The sequence below is a fragment of the Brachionichthys hirsutus genome, chromosome 3 (genome assembly GCF_040956055.1).
Source record: "Brachionichthys hirsutus isolate HB-005 chromosome 3, CSIRO-AGI_Bhir_v1, whole genome shotgun sequence".
Classification (NCBI taxonomy): Eukaryota; Metazoa; Chordata; class Actinopteri; order Lophiiformes; family Brachionichthyidae; genus Brachionichthys; species Brachionichthys hirsutus.
Window position 1 is genome coordinate 4,641,659 of NC_090899.1, and position 15,963 is coordinate 4,657,621.

A 15,963-nucleotide genomic window follows, 5' to 3' on the forward strand; every position below is an offset into this window, starting at 1 on the left:
AGACTGATGCACGTGCACATGAAATATTTACAGCAGCAGAATAGAACATGGGGTTCCCTCAAAATAAATGACGCTGTTCTTATTCATGTACGAAGGGAACTATGTGGGTCAGTGATTAAAGCTGCAGGAATAAGCTGCTCCATCAGGCTTTGACTTTACCTGCATTGTATACTGTTGGTACAGTAATTGACAGTTTATTTGGGTCTTTTCAGAAGCAAATAAATCAATGTAAAAACAGCAATCATGCAATAGTCAGGATCCCCCACAATGTGGTGTGTTTTATTAAAGACAGGTTGGTAGAAAAACATTAATTAGTTGATTACAGTCCTTGCATATCTAAAAAAGTAGAATTTTTAATACAGAAAAAAATTCTTACGTTTCACATTATCTAAAGGCAGCCAGTACTTGAGAGATGTGTGCATAAAGACAGTCTTGTCTTTAGCAAGCAAAAAAAAAAAAAGGTCCCTGATTGACTGGTTGTGTGTTAGAAGGTTTGGGGGTTTTGCTGCCTGTCTGTATCCCTCCTCATTTTCTTTAGGTTGGAGGACAGCAGTTAACCTTGTGCTGAAATTCTCAGTAAGGTCTTTTTTTTTTTAGGTTAGGTTCAACTTTATTGTCATTACAGATGTACAAGTACAAGGTAACCAAACGCAGTTTAGCCTCGAACTAGAAGTCCAATTCATAGCAGTACACAAATATATATATATATATTCTTTGTTACACAGTTTCCAGATTCAAGTTTCAAAAGAGTAGCATCTCTGAGGCTTCTTGCGACGGTGCATTGTGGTCACGTCCCGTGCCACTCGTCCTCCTGTGGCTCTGAGCAGGTCCTGAGGAATCTGCCAGTGCAGTCAGCAGCACTTTCATTGCCCTGACTGGCTTCGACAAAGGAAATGGAAGCCTTCAGCGGAGTGATAGGAAGGCAGCTGTCCAGACTGTCATTACCTGGGGAGGGTGGTAAAATCGACATTCAATGTGGCCATCCTTTAACGTTACATCAAACAGGCTTTGCACTTATCATCCTCTTAATAAAGCTAAAAGCACAGAGCATGGCAAATGTCTATATTGTTATTGTTTATTTTTTATTATAGTTTAATTTTAGTTCATTTTCAACCCTCTTCCTTATATGCAAAAAAAAACATGAATGAATTGTGACAACGTGGGAAGAAAACCAGAAAGACTGATAACTGGATTAAAAATCAATACTAGGTTTTATCACCTGGGTGAAATGGCTGGAAGTCGCATCCATCTGCAGTGCAGCTCCACTGATAGGAACCGTTGGTCTCTGCGGAGGGTAAGAGGAGCTCCAGCGGTCTGTCAGGGGCAGCTGGAACCATTTCAGTCTGGGTAAAAGGGCTGATGGTTCCGGCTGACATACAGAAAATACAGCAGAAAGGGCCGAAAGATGACTTAATACCATAAAATGTCTGCAGTAAAAATGGTAGACAGCCATTCCTCAAATCTCTATCTGAAAACAACACTAGTTAATCGTTTTAAAATACCTCCATGCTGCTACCGCATATTCACCGAGTGTAAAAACATCACCGCCATGACTACATTTATTGCAGCACCACATGCAGCAAAACGAAGGTCTTACTGCTTCCACATTTCTTCAGATACATGACGGTAAATGTCAATGAAATACAAACTGAACATCAGTTATGGGATTATGTCGTAAATGCGTAGGAACTGCTTCTCGGTATGAGTTCACTGCCGATAACGTTTGTGTCACATTATGCAGAGTAACTGTGTCAGTCTGAAATGTGCAGGATGTGGTTTCCGGATTCAGCTGGTTTTTTTTAATTTTTTTATTGAGCATCACATTTACACCGCTTATTATTCAGCCTGACATGTTCATCCAACTAAATATAAAGAGTTAAATCATCTTCAGACATTCTGATTAACAGCATTCATGCATAAATATGACTTTTAATATACATTAATGGGATTAAAAAGAAGGTTAAAGTCTGATTGAAAGAGAAAAGCCGTGACTTTTTGAGTTTGGAGTCGTTGTGGTGAGGAACTTGCGCTGTTTGCAGTTCCCAGACGAGTCGTTTGTTTTGTTGCCTCTTCATTAAGACTTTTCTATTTGTGGCCAAAGCTGTGTGTGCTTTGCTGAAACCCACCCACACGTTACGTTACAGCATGTCCTCACCTGCTCTGTAGGACTTGCGTTTTTCTCTCCAGCAGATGAAACCAAACAGGATGAGTGCCGTCAACACGAGTCCTGACCACAGGCCTGTCGGTAATATCCAGTGGCAATCTGATGAACAAGCAGGAGGAGGCGTTGGCTACAGGAAGCAGGGTACATTTGAATGATTTTCTCCTGATTTCAAAAGTAACTTCGGATAGCGTGAAAGTGGGCAAATAGTTATTTATTCTCAGTTGTCCAGACTAGCATCTTTTAATTAAACCTAAAAGCATGATAATTTTGGATGCAGACCCTTATAGATAACATATCAGATTTATCATCATCATCATCATTTATCATTAATTGTAATTGTAAGAACATCAACTTGAAGTGTGCTTTTGTGCAAATAAAAGATCAGCTAGACCCCAGAATATTTTGCCATTTTCATTATTTCATTCTAATCAGCGATAAACATAAAATGGACAGGAGAGAAGTTTTTAAGGTATAAACCATGGAGGTCTGAAGAGATGATAAACACCAGCCTAAAGGTGAAAATGGACACCTACGAGGTTCGAAGTCGCCGCAGATGGTATCGTTTGTGCGGGTTCCTGGAAATTTAATGAGTCTTCCGATGTCCTCGCACCTACAGAGAGTATGAAAGGACAGAAAATCCTTAGCCACATATTGACAGTGAGAAGGTATTTAGAGTAAAACTAGTAAAATTGCTGATGTACTGGCAGGTATTTACACAAATTTCCCAACAAGGTGCATTATAATTTCCCTCTTCGTACAAAGTGACTGTCATGTGGGTACAGTAGGTGTGATGTGGGATGTTTTATGATCGTATAAATGTAACAATATTTGTGTTTCGTGTCAATGGATGAGTCATTCAGTGGCTCGGTCTCATCACCACATCACCATCCTCCCTCGGCTTTTGTAAACAGTGATAATGGAAACGCCGTCTGACCTGGTACGTGTGCGACAGGCTGAGTGGGAATCTGTAATGTTGCTGTAGGTCCCCTCTTCACACGGTGTGCAGATTGTGTCATGGGTTTGCGTGGCTGCAAGAGCAAATGAGGTAAAAAAAAAAAAAAAGTTAGTTGCTGGTGGGCGAAGGGTGTGGCTGGAGTTCAAAAGGGTTTATTTGGCACGTCAGAATAGAGGCTTTACCTTTGACCTTGACCCCTTCGCCCAGACTGCAGACGCTCACTGGGCTGCAGTAGTCACACTGGCCCTTATTGCAGTAGAAACCAGGCATACACTCACACACTGTGTTCTGTCGAGCTGTACACTCCTTCACCTTCCTCAGGTTGTTATCTGGAAGAATCAGAGCGTTACTGTCTGTCCTGGAAGAGGGATCCATCTTTGGCTGCCTCTATAGACCCAATGTACAGGCATAAACACTGAAGAACTACATTCTGGAATAAAACACTGACTGGTTCCTTGAAGTCAGCAAGAGAAGAAGAATTTTGTTTTCCGACTTTGTGCAGTAAGTCTCTGCGTGAGACTTACTGTAACTGCATTTCAGGCAATGTTCACAAGCGTCCAGGTGATTTCTTCTGGCTGTATAGAGCCCGCGTCCGCATTCGACGCACTCCGTCGTCTTTGTGTCACCACACTCGGCTTTCACGTACGAACCTGAAGAAGGTCGAGGAAACGGAGATGGAAGAATCGGTCGTGAGCCTCGACTGTGAGTGAATAAAGAACACTAATACACACACAGGACATACACTCATGCGGTTATCCAATAATATTTATGCATATTAACGTCGACTGACCTGCAGGACAGCGATCGCAGCATCTCCTATCTTTGCTGAGGTACTTAGTCTCATTCATGCAATCCACCTCAGCCATTTGTAGCCAATCTGAGTGCAACCCTCCGCGTTTGTGTTAAAGATCTAAGCTTGAATGCACAGCGAGCCTCTGCCTTTGTGCTCTTCCACCAGATTCACTCCACTCTTTTAAAATGAAGCTCTGTTTAAATGATCTCAGCTCTCAGATCGTTACCAAGGAGCAAAACCCTTTCCCCTTCCTCGTTCTGACATTCAGTCGCTGCTCCTGTTCTTCGGTCCTCCGTTCTGTCTGAGACTACATATGCGCTTCCCCGCCCAACTCTACCTTACCCGCTTCTCATGTCTTTCAAATGCCTCACCGTGGAAAGCCCCAGTGACCCTCTTCTGCTGGTTTCCACTCCATCTCTCTCGTTGTCTCTCTGTCTCCCCTCATTTCCTTCCCATGCTCGTACTTTCACTCCGAGGTAAGATGTGTGAGTTTTTGTGCAGCTACAGAGTTTCCGACACAGCGTCTGTATACCAAAGTCTCTCACTACCGGTACCTAGACTGGATCAATAAGATCATGGAGAAAAACTGAATTTGCTGTAATTTGTTAAATGATGGGAAAAAGTTAATGGAGCAAATGTAAAAAAATATGCACACAAAAGATGGAAAGAAAAAGCGCAAATTATTTGTCACGTAGAGGTTTTTTGAAATAATGACAAAAAAATAATAATTTATGAAATCTAGAAACTTGAATTTGAAGCTCAGAGGTTTCTTCTAACAAACAAGCTGTCCTTGGTTGAAGTGAAACTAACTGGAACCCTTCCTCGGTGGTTTTCCTAAAGGGCAGGAGGCGGGGCTTGTTCTACGGTGACGTATGACGCTCTCCGTGCTGTTTTTTCACTGGACGGTCCATTGTTTTTTCCACTTTTACTTTCGCTCCTTCATATAATGATGAAGCGTCTCCTCTACTGCCCGAGTTATTATTTACTTATAATTTGACAACGTAATCTGCAATCGAGGGGATGAAAAAAACAAAATATGACGTCAACTTCTCAGGATCTACGCTGCGCTGCTGTTAGTGGTTGAAATCAAAAGTGAAAGAGTTTTTGTGCGCCTCACTAACGTTGAACTTTATGACGCTGAAAACGTAAACCTTCCTAATAATGATCGAACTAGTTTGGTTTGGATGCTGCTTGACGCTCGTTTACGGTAAGGGCGCTCATCTGGTCGTTTTGGTAGCCGTAGCGCATGAAGTCGGTTTATTATTATGATTATTATGATTTTCTCAGGTCGTGTTTATTTCGTTCTCTCTGATGAACCCTGTTTTGTTGAATTACATTTAATCTCGTGTATATTGAATGACAGGGTATGTTCCAGGAAACGGATCAATTATTTAAAAGCTTTTTTTCACTTTCATTTTCTCACCGCTTATTCCGCTATCGGGTCGCGGGCCAAGCTGGAGCCAATCCCAGCAGTCAATGGGCGAGAGGCAGGGTACACCCCGGACAAGCCGCCAGTTCATCGCAGGGCAACACAGAGACAGACAACCAGCCACACACACACTCACACCTACGGGCAATTTAGTGTCACCAATCAGCCTAGGCTGCATGTTTTTGGTGGTGGGAGGAAGCCGGAGAACCCGGAGAGAACCCACGCAGACACGGGGAGAACATGCAAACTCCTCACAGAATGGCCACAAGCCGGAGACGAACCTGCGACCATCTCGCTGTGAGGCAACAGCGCTTACCACTGCGCCACCGAGCCGCCTATTTAAAAACAATTATTAATAAAACATTTATTGAAAAAATGTCAAAGTTATAGCCGCTGCCATTTATTGTGTGTGGTGGAAAAAATGCCTTTCATAAAATGTCTGTTAAATGTTTGTTTTTTTACGCATGCCGCTTTTCGCTCAGGCGATGGGCTTGCAGATATCTTGCTTCCCTGCACCTTAGTGGAGGCGGGCGGGATGGGACACAGCACTCTCCTCTCAAGGACTCCAGCCACTCTGGTCTTAAGAGACGTCGCAGTGGGTCCTGAGGAATCGCTGGAAGCCATCACTCCATTTGTGCCACCTTCGACACCTGATCCGGATAACATCCTCATAGAAGCCAAAGGTTCCCCCCCCCCCCGCCCTCTCTTAAGCCTGAAGTTCGGTGTGACATAAGAACATTTGCTGAACTTCTCCTCTCACCCGTCTCTGACAGTGTCGTCGCCTCGGATCCCCAATGCAGATTTGTTGCTTCACGCGGACTGCAATGAGCAGGAGGTTGTGTGCGAATTAAGCCATTACTTCACCCATGAGTCCCCGGAAGGCTCGGATCCCACTTATTTCATGGTGTCTCTGAGTGTGGAGGGAGTTGAGTTCAGCACCACACTTTTGCTGCAGACTTTGGCGGTGAAGAAGAACGAGTCAACCCTCATACATAACAAACTGGGTCTGCCTCTTAGCCAGTCGGGAACTCTTCTGACTGAGGGTGAGCTGCTGAGTTTGAGTCTCCATTTTAGTTTTGTTACCTGCGCCGAGGCCGAAGTTATGTCATCACCGGCGTTTGTGTGTCCCTCTATTAGCACCATAACTCAAAACGTATACTGATGGATCTTGATGAAATTTTCAGGAAATGTTTGGAATATTACCAGGAAAAGATTATTCAATTTAGGTGATGATCCAAAATATCATTTTGGAATCATTCTTATGGAATTTGACACAATCATGTAGGATGGCGACCTCTATCTTATCACCGGATTTGGGATACTAATGCGATACAAAATAAATCCGGATTTTCAAATTTACTTATAATGGAGGATTTTTCAAAGAATAATATCTTGTAAAATATGGACAAAAAAAATGTACTCATCAAAAATCTGTCATAAAGAGGTGCGATATTAACTATCATGCAAAATGTCTTCTGGATCTGATCCAGAATGAGGCGCTCTCCGAGTGCTTCCCTAGTTTAGTTATGCTTTTACATCAGTCAAAAAAAAATGTGTCTGCTTTTTTGTAATCCATCTGCTCCATAGTGATATTCCTGGTGTTTTCCCACAAAAAGTCTGTGTCTGCCCCTCTGAGAAGTGATGTTGTCCTCACCTGCGGGTTCAAGCAGCAGGAGACACCGTTATCTCAGGAGGTGGAGATTGAATGGCGAATGCAGCACAGGGGCAAAGGGCAGAGAGTGCTAGAAATGAAGACAAGCCTGGCTGGTGCAGAAGGCAGTCTTGCGGGTGAGTGCAGTGTAAACGAGTGTGTCTGGCCTCTTGCGGTTTAGCCAGAGTCTTAAGGCAGATTTGAGACGTGAGCATGGATTAGTGTGGCTCTGAGACTCTCCATGATGTTCCATTAGTGTCATTGGGCTTCAGTGCTTTATGCTCTAAACACTTAACTAAAGAGAACAAACGGTGTAGTTCTTAGCTATTGTCAGGCAGATTTCTCATCTCATTCAGCTGATTCATTCTGATCATTTGATTAGAATAAAATTCCCATAAAAAAAGCAAATGAGGCGATCATGACTTGAGATAGTTTTTCTTCTACACATTCGTCCTCAGTGAATGTCGAGAGGGACGGCTCAACTGTGAATGCGAGCCGAGTCGTCAGTGAGGGAGACGCCTCTGTGACTCTGAGCAACTTGAAAGTCCCGGACGAAGGGACCTACATCTGTACGGTCACTTTAGGCCTCTTCCATGGCCAGCAGGCCATTCGACTCCACGTTGCTCGTAAGTTGCAGCTCCGCTCTTCCGGCGGCGTCCGCAGAATGTCCAGCAGTTCTTCCTCTGTTGCTCTCTGTTTCAGAACCTCCGCATGTTTCCCTCTCAGAAGAGAAGTTGGTTTTTAAGTCAAAGTCTCCTCAGACTCTGAGCTGCCACTCCGCTCGATACTATCCACTGGATGCTCAGGTATGTTGTCAGACACCAGCCAGTACCTAGTTTAGTACGTTCTCTTTATTCCTACCACTTAAAAGTGTGGTATGAACATTATCTGAACATTATTCTAAACAAAATCTCTTTTTATTTATTCATTTGTTATTGTCCACATCTATTTTAACTTTTCTTACATGCATTTTTGTTTTGATGGTTTTATCCAGTTACCATAATATCATTGGTCTCATTGGTTTTAATGGTTATATTTACACAATATAAACCTTTGCACTCATTTACAGGAAGGATACTTAATCGGTTGATTGATTGATTGAACGAATGAATTGATCACAGCGCTCTGCTTTCTTCTTCATTTCAGATGGAGTGGTTGTTCCTCTCTCCGTCAGACTCGGAGCCTTCGGTGTTTCCAGATCAGGGATCTCTGTCCAGCCATCGACAGCACAGCGATGGAACTTATTCCCTGTCGTCTCGCCTCTCTGTGCCCTCCAGTATCTCCCCTGGAACTAAAATCACCTGCAGGGTGTCACACTTGGCCCTGGACGCTCCCCTCTCTGTCAGTCTGGTGGTAGAAAGTCCTCAGCCAGGTACTTAATGTTTGTCAACCGCTCTGATATCTTTCATTGTTTTGCGTTAAAGAGAAACTTTTGTATCTCATTATTGATTTGAATGGCGTTCTCTGTTCTGTATCTTTGATCTTACATCATCGCATGCTAATTAGTCCTTAATTCTTCTCTTTGTCTTTCACTTTACAGATTCCTATTGGTGGGTTTTAGGTTTCCTCATCATCACTCTACTTTTCTTTGTGCAGGTCATGAAATAAATGAGTGGGAAATATTTAGTAGCTCACCTTCCTGGATGTGGAATGAAAAAAAGGTTACGATCAGCATAAAGTTGAGACGTGTTCATATTTCTACTTTTTAATATTTATGTTTCTGGTTTTGTTCCATTGATGTGACGTGTGTCAGACAATTCTATACTTTTTTCTGGGGAAAAAAAAGTACGTCATTCCACGTTCTTGCTGCGCATCCAGTCTTTGCTGAAAAGGACTTTCTTTTATAGTTTCCAGGTGAGGACTAAAGAGTTTGGAATAACCTGATATGTCAAGCTTAATCCATTTGCTGGAGTGCTATAAATCTTTTTTTTTAAATCTGACTGTTGGGTTTAGTTTTTGGATAAGTGTAAATATCATGCAGTGTCAATTAACCAATGCAGAACATGGAATATCCTAAATGTAATTACTGCTCCAATCCCCTGTATTAAATCTATGTATAGTGGCTTGTTCCTGTTTACTAGTATATTAGGCTTGCTTCTTTTTTTTTGAAAATTGCAGGAAATTGTTTAAATGAATTCCTAAATCAAAATTCACCACAAAAAGAGAACATACTACATGTCAACACTCACTTCTGTTGAGCATTTATTTATTGGCATCAGCAAAAGAGATAAGCATGCATTTCTTTTTGCAAACCCAGTTTCATCTGTTACTGCATTTTAAGGCTGAAAATCACAAAACATATTTTCATATTTTACGTGGTAATTACCCAACAATACTGTTTTATTACAGCATCACAAGATAATTATGGCTAAATACTACAACTATGTGTAAATTTATTTTTGTTCATATTTTAGTAATTCTATCAACTCTCAAAGTCAGTCCAAAGAAAAGAAAGTTTAGCTTTTCTTTTATAACTCACACATCCTAATCTGAGAGCTGTGTAGGCTAATAGTTAATAATAATTGTTCTATCCATATGATACTACGTGTTTTTAACAATTTACAATAGTAGCAGTTGATGTTTGCAGTCTCACATCATTATTTTTTATCTTAAAAGCAATCAATGCATTGCATAAGCAGTAGCTATCAGATCAAAACATTTTACACAGGATCTGTAAACCACAAAAAAAAAACAGAATGTCAAATCGGCAGTTGGATTCAGAAATGGCACGTACACAAGTCACACTAACAAGCAAAGATTTTTGCACACCGTTTGCCATGCAAGTCAGAAACAAAGTCCTCATTTTGGCTGTTGCCACACTGCGGGTGAGTTTGTTTCAATGTGTGTGTATATCAATTGGGTGGACGGGCACACGACAGCAAAAACGCTCCAGATGCCATTTCTGCATTTTCCTAATTATGGAAAATCAATCAACTTAAAAACGGGCTTTGTCCGCACAACTTTCCAAACAGGTTGGCATTTGTAAACGTTCCAAATGTGACGCTACACATTCGGCTGTCTATGGCTGTGTTCAGTATGCTCCTCTGGGTCGGAACAGTCACCCCGTGGATGCAGTAGATTGTCTGTTCCTGACTACTTGTGTGTATTTCTTTCAGAATGTTACAGTGCCAAGAACCATCATACGTGTATTTGATCAATAATTGCTTATCGGCCCAGAATTATTTCTTATGTTAAAACATGAAAGAAATGCTGCAATAATCCTACTGCCTGTTACTTCCTTTCCCTAAACACTCACACAATCCAATTCTTTTTGCAGTTTTTTCTCTTAAGTCGTCATAAACACAGAAAAACTATAAAAAATAATTTCAGCTAAACTTGGACAAATCTTTTGGCTTCTAAGTTCTGGTTCACAAATAGACAAGTCTCACACAACAAATGTGTTCATACTTTTAATCTAACGTGGCCTTGGGTTAGCAGAAATGATGGGAGGAGTTTGTTAGTTGGGGATGTCACATTAATTTACAAATACAGGATTCCAAAAAAAGGATTATAGAGCAAACTTTGCCGTATTGTGTAGAAAGGACTGCAAGCTCTTGTTCAATCTCTCACCATCCATACATTGATCACTCCGCCCCCCCATTGGGTTCCTTCGTTCACAATAATCCTCTCTCCCTCACTTTCTTTCTTTCTTTCTCTTTCACTCTGCGTCTTTCAATAATACACAAGGTGCATAAGCAGGAGAGAGTGATGGAAAAACCTTGAAGGAAAGTAACAAGAATGGAGGGAAAGAACTCAGTGATGCTGAGGAATAACTGTCATCTATTAGTGCAAGGAGGGATCGATAGAAGACTGTGTGAAGAGCGGAAGGAGACGTCGGGTGGAACCGGGTTTTACTTCTTCTCTTCCCTCTCATCGCTCTCAAGTCCATATCCATCTGTACCGACGGGATGAGCTCAGTAGAAGAAGTACACTGAGAATTTAGAAAGAGAGGCAGAGAACATGATCAGATTAAAGGTTGTGGCAGTACATCAATGTAATAACTCTCCAAACACGCTCAAATGTTTTTGAACTATTCCTTTAACGCGGAAGAAAAATAAAAAAAAGGCATTTTGATTTGAAGTGGATAAGAATAGCTAGAGTCGACAGGACTGTTTTTAGTAAACAGAACAACACAGCACAAAAAGAAATATCAGCACTAATGCACCAATATTATTTAAAAATTGCCAGACTTACATGATCAACTACCATTTTGATTATCTTCCTCATTTAGAGATCACTCATCTGTGTTTATGAAGCCAGATTCTACTCACAGAATATTATCCCAACCACAATGACTCCAATGATGCCCATCATGATCATCATCTGAGGGGGCAAAAGAATACACTTTAAATAATGCTGTACACTTGATTTTAAAACCAGATTAAAAACACACTGTAAATATGTGGAGTAACAAAAAAAAGAAAAGAACTCATCTGAACAATATTTAACTTTGATGCTTTCACATCAAACAGCTGATTCATCTTTACATTTCATGTATCTACAGCAGCACATTAAAGGACTCAGATCTTATTGTGAGCGTCTTTCAGTGGCTGTTTAATGTGTCTAATGGACGCAGACTAATGCGCTCACCTTGCAGTTCTTCCACCAATACTTGTTCTTTAGCTTGGCTGCACAGCTTTCAAATTGGGAGGCTCCGGCTTGGAGAGCGTCCGCTCTGTCATCCAGCTCTGAAAGCTTCTGGTCTCTTTCCAAAACCTTGTCCACATTCACCCTCATGATATCCACCACCTAGCCAACCGGAGTCGGGAGCAGACAGCATTTGTAGGGAGGAGAAACGTAAGAGGATATCAAGCATGATTTAAGAAAAGCAAAAGTTTTCTTTTTCTTCTGAAACTAGAAATTATGAATGAGTTGTGTAAAGCTTTTGGGATGCGCAGCAGAGCATGTTCAGATGACCAGACCTTTTCAGAGAACAAAAGAGCAACAATAAAGCTTTTTACATGCTTGTCTCAGTGTCTGCAGAGAGACTCCAGATAATTCAGGATAAATATCCCCAAGATGCTTTATGCTTCGTTTGGCCTCCAGGTCCAGCTCACCTCCTCGACTTGGGCCTGTGTCTGCTGTAGCCTACGATTGCTGGTGGTATTGGGAGGCCCAGCAGGGGCTCCATCTGCACCAGGAGCGCCTGGAGCAGCTGGGGCAGCATCTGGGGCAGACCTGACAAGAATGAGTAGGAGGATGAGCAATTGATGTCTGAATAAAGGAGTGTATGGTGTATATTATTGTGGGCTTCACTAAAACCTAATGGAAACCTCAGAGTAAAGAGCAGTAAGAGGAGGAATGAAATAAGTGTATGCACTTTGGTGTGCACTCAGGAGATTTTGGTGTGAAACAAATTATCAAGGAGTATTTGTGATGGAAGAGTTCGAGTGTGAAGAGGAATGGGTTAATCCAGTTCTAGGCCTGATGCAGTAGTAAAGGTTTAAAACTGAAGAAATCATAGTCACTGCAGCAGCACAGAAAATGTCACAACCTCATGAAGTCATAAATCCTTTTGATGTGGTGTAACATGATCTAAAAAGCTCACAACAGATCTGGAGTGCAGTCAACAACGCCTGCATAATTTAGTGATGCTGTGACGGACATTTTCACTTGCGTCAGCAAAATTCGTTAATCTGAAAGAAATCTGATCATTTATATAGCAAAACTACACAAGTGGAAATGATCCGACTCGGATTAAAAAAGATATCCAGATATCAATAAGATAGATTTTTCATTTAGTTAAAGTGTAAAGAGTGCATCAGAAAAACCGCATTAATACTCACATCTTCTATATGCAGCTGTTTGAACTGACTCACGGGTTGCTAAGGGGGGGAGGAGGGTGACGGTCTGCGAGGCAGGAGGGGGGGGGACTGAAGTACAAAAAAAAACCCTAAAGGAAAGAGATCAGAAACCGGATTAAATGATCATTCCTTGCTACTCCAAATAGCAAAGTGCGCAAACGGCGCAGTGGAGCCGATCTTCTAGATCGGCGCATTTATACTACATTTATACTGCATTTATACTGCATTTATACTGCATTTATACTGCATTTATACTGCATTTATACCGCAACGCTGCCCGACGGTACCGGCGGTCTGGGCTGGAGCGCAGGAGACGGAGACCTACTTCTTATTTATAATCCATCCAAGGCAAATCCAGGTGTGATTCCTGCAGGGCTGCTTCCAGCTGCACTCCAAGTGATGCGAGTCCGCAAGGAACGGCTCCTCAATGCGGACACGTGATTGGCTGGTTGTCTCGCTTCTTCTAAATGCCCCTATGCGCGCATCTTCCAAATGATGGGGGGGGGGGGGGGAAACTGTCCAGTCCCGGTCGTAAAGAGCAGCCGCCGCTCACGCTGAATCTGCGGCGCTTTCTCTGCGCGTCTTTTGGGGTAATTTCGAGTGTAAGTGCTCCGACACAGGATGCTGCAATAATGCGTCTCCCCTCTTGGACTCGTAACGCCAGTGCGGTACCTCCTCCTCCTCCTCCTCCCCTCCTCTCCCCCCCTCTTTCACACTTTGCAGTACTGCAGCTCTCTGGGCTGGCTGGGGAGACACTGCGGTACAGGGGAGTGTTGACTCGACTCTTTCCTCCCTGGCCCGGGATTCTCCCATTTATCTCCTCCGACTGCTGCCCTGCCCCCCCCCCCCCCCCCCCCCCATTTTGATTTTGTACACGTTTCAAGTTAGAACAAAAGAGTTAATAAAACAGTTTTTTAAAGTCATAAAACATGGTGGTGGGGGAAAAAAATATCTTCATGGAAATAAAATATAAAATAGACCATAAGGTCAAAGTTTACGATTGCCCACATGAAATTGGTTCTGCGGTTGATTCTCGTGTTTTCGTTCGAGCCATTATTTCCATTTGACTTAGTTCAACTCAGTTTGAAGAAACAATGACCGTGAATCTTTTATTTAAACATCTGAAAATAGTTCATCTCATTTGAGAAAGAGCATTTAACCAATCTGTAATTATATTATTGTGACCTTCACCACGGTGACATAATTCAAGATCGCCATGGTAATACACAGGGCACATCTTATTTCCATTGCTGACCTCTGGGTTGGCGCTCATCTTAAACACTGGGACAGTCAGGCATCAACTACAACTACAGCATAATGGTGACAAAAGCTTGTTGGGAACTGAAAGACTTTCTGTTGGCAAAAATGGAATAAAAGAAAGTTTTTGTTGCATCCATTTTTATATTGTGTATGTTATTGACCACAACATACATCAAACAGATGTACTTCAACAAAACGGCTATTTGACAGCATGGAATTACAGTCAACGTTCCTTTTTAGGCTGGTCACATGTATTTGTCAGTGTGGTTTGTTCAGAGTTAGCGGTGTTTGCCAGTGCGGTTTAAGCGTTTGTACAGGAAGCGGATATTCTTCTCCAAGTTATGTCTCTCCAGAGTCATCATTCTGTCTCCGACCATCTTCTTCTTTCTGATTAGACGCTGCAGTTCATTGCCTTTAAAGCCCTTCAGCCAGCAGGGAGCCAAAATTAGGTCTTTGGGATGAATTTTAAAGTCCCCTGAAGACACAAAGGGAAGAGATGAGTTTCATCACACGATGAATGCATGACAAAAAACAAACAAACACGAGTGTAGGGAAAGCCCATCTGATGAAGAGTTGGGAACTCAGGTAAAGATCAAATCTCCAACTGGCATTATTCAAGCCACTACCTTTTTCTTATTATCCATGAGACGGAGGTGGTAATCAGGTGAACAAATTGTAGGGAATTTCCGTATTAGATGGAATTCCACAACGTGATTACATGCCAACACCACAATAGGAAAACATTACATTTATTTTTGTATTACTATTACTGATTTACATGAACGTCTCAATATAGATAGTGCAATCCCAATTTAAAAGCAACGGTTTATGACATGCTGAGACAGTCATCCAAAGCATTCAATAAACAAAAACAACAAATTGAACAATCGGAAGTTTGAATTTCCACAAACAGGCACTTACCTAAAATGCCTATGTTATCATAAACTCCATACATGCTCCTTTTCTCAGTCCACCTGTCCACCTTCTTCAGCTGAGGAATGGCATGCATCTTGATCTGGCAGGATGTACCTGCAGAAAGTGCATCCGTCAATCCGAGTAAAGACTGACAGACCTCTGATAAATAGAACTGCTGCTTTCAAACGGAGTAATGCGTCTACTTTAATTCAATGTTGACATTATTCAATCAAATAATTAACATCTTATGCGCTAACAGACACGCCACGCAGTGAAATCCGTGATATAACTCACCAGTAGAAATGGGCCTTACAGTGCGGAGCAGAGTGCCAGCAGAGCGACAGAAAGACGCTCCGGCTTTTAGCAACCCTCCCAGGACAGACATGTCTGGAGAATTCTGCAGCGACAGTCACTATTAACTTCACGTGGAAGATACTCAGAAAGAGCGGCGGGTTTTATTGTCTGGATCTATCAAACACAACGTTAGCTTAATTAGTTTCTCTGTTATCGTAGCACTGGCCCCGAGCCTTGCTTTTAGCTAGCACGTTAGCTTAATCAAATTCGTAAAAATAAGAACATTACCAGTTCCCTCGTCCGGAAGCGACCTAATGTCAAATTAACATTTCGTATTCTTTACGACAAAGTGCAAATTATATCCTTTTACGGATAATTAACACTTAAAATTCGATGTTATTGAGACTTCATCATTGTCGCGCTGGACGTCGCCATCTTACTCTGTGTCCCACAATGCAAAGCGGCAGCACCATATTATTATTATATTTTTTAAATTGTATTTTCTGATATTTTATTTATATTATATAGCTTATATAGACAATTTTACAGCATTCAAAGCGTTTAAAATAAAAGTCCACCCCCAGAATTTCCGGTTTTACAAATTCACCATTCATAATATTTTCGATGAAATTACATGTTCGCCGCTTTTTCATTACTTTTTTTTAGCCAGTAGAGGGAGACAACGGCACCGGAAGAGC

At 41.8% G+C, this 15,963-nt stretch overlaps 4 protein-coding genes across 4 annotated transcripts; 1 reads left to right on the plus strand and 3 right to left on the minus strand.

The window, feature by feature from the left end:
* Positions 1 to 403: 403 nt before the first annotated feature.
* Positions 404 to 3,494, minus strand: LOC137914256 (tumor necrosis factor receptor superfamily member 5). The gene is made up of 6 exons (XM_068757861.1): positions 3,302 to 3,494; positions 3,099 to 3,192; positions 2,698 to 2,774; positions 2,156 to 2,263; positions 1,220 to 1,369; positions 404 to 945 (listed from the first exon to the last, which is right to left on the minus strand). The coding sequence occupies exons 1-6, from the start codon at positions 3,492 to 3,494 to the stop codon at positions 788 to 790; spliced, it is 780 nt and encodes a 259-aa protein (XP_068613962.1). The 3' UTR covers positions 404 to 787.
* A 1,579-nt stretch (positions 3,495 to 5,073) lies between these two features.
* tapbpl (TAP binding protein like) lies at positions 5,074 to 9,053 on the plus strand. The gene is made up of 8 exons (XM_068760390.1): positions 5,074 to 5,119; positions 5,824 to 6,024; positions 6,115 to 6,384; positions 6,929 to 7,129; positions 7,451 to 7,618; positions 7,695 to 7,798; positions 8,139 to 8,364; positions 8,533 to 9,053. Exons 1-8 carry the CDS (start codon positions 5,074 to 5,076, stop codon positions 8,598 to 8,600), a joined length of 1,284 nt encoding a protein of 427 aa, XP_068616491.1. The 3' UTR covers positions 8,601 to 9,053.
* Positions 9,054 to 11,255: 2,202 nt separating this feature from the next.
* Positions 11,256 to 12,524, minus strand: vamp1b (vesicle associated membrane protein 1b). The gene is made up of 4 exons (XM_068757873.1): positions 12,487 to 12,524; positions 12,050 to 12,206; positions 11,583 to 11,741; positions 11,256 to 11,315 (listed from the first exon to the last, which is right to left on the minus strand). The coding sequence occupies exons 1-4, from the start codon at positions 12,522 to 12,524 to the stop codon at positions 11,256 to 11,258; spliced, it is 414 nt and encodes a 137-aa protein (XP_068613974.1).
* A 1,367-nt stretch (positions 12,525 to 13,891) lies between these two features.
* mrpl51 (mitochondrial ribosomal protein L51) lies at positions 13,892 to 15,711 on the minus strand. Its single transcript, XM_068760304.1, has 4 exons — positions 15,554 to 15,711; positions 15,266 to 15,368; positions 14,978 to 15,085; positions 13,892 to 14,531 (listed from the first exon to the last, which is right to left on the minus strand). Exons 2-4 carry the CDS (start codon positions 15,354 to 15,356, stop codon positions 14,335 to 14,337), a joined length of 396 nt encoding a protein of 131 aa, XP_068616405.1. The 5' UTR covers positions 15,357 to 15,368; positions 15,554 to 15,711; the 3' UTR covers positions 13,892 to 14,334.
* Positions 15,712 to 15,963: the final 252 nt, after the last annotated feature.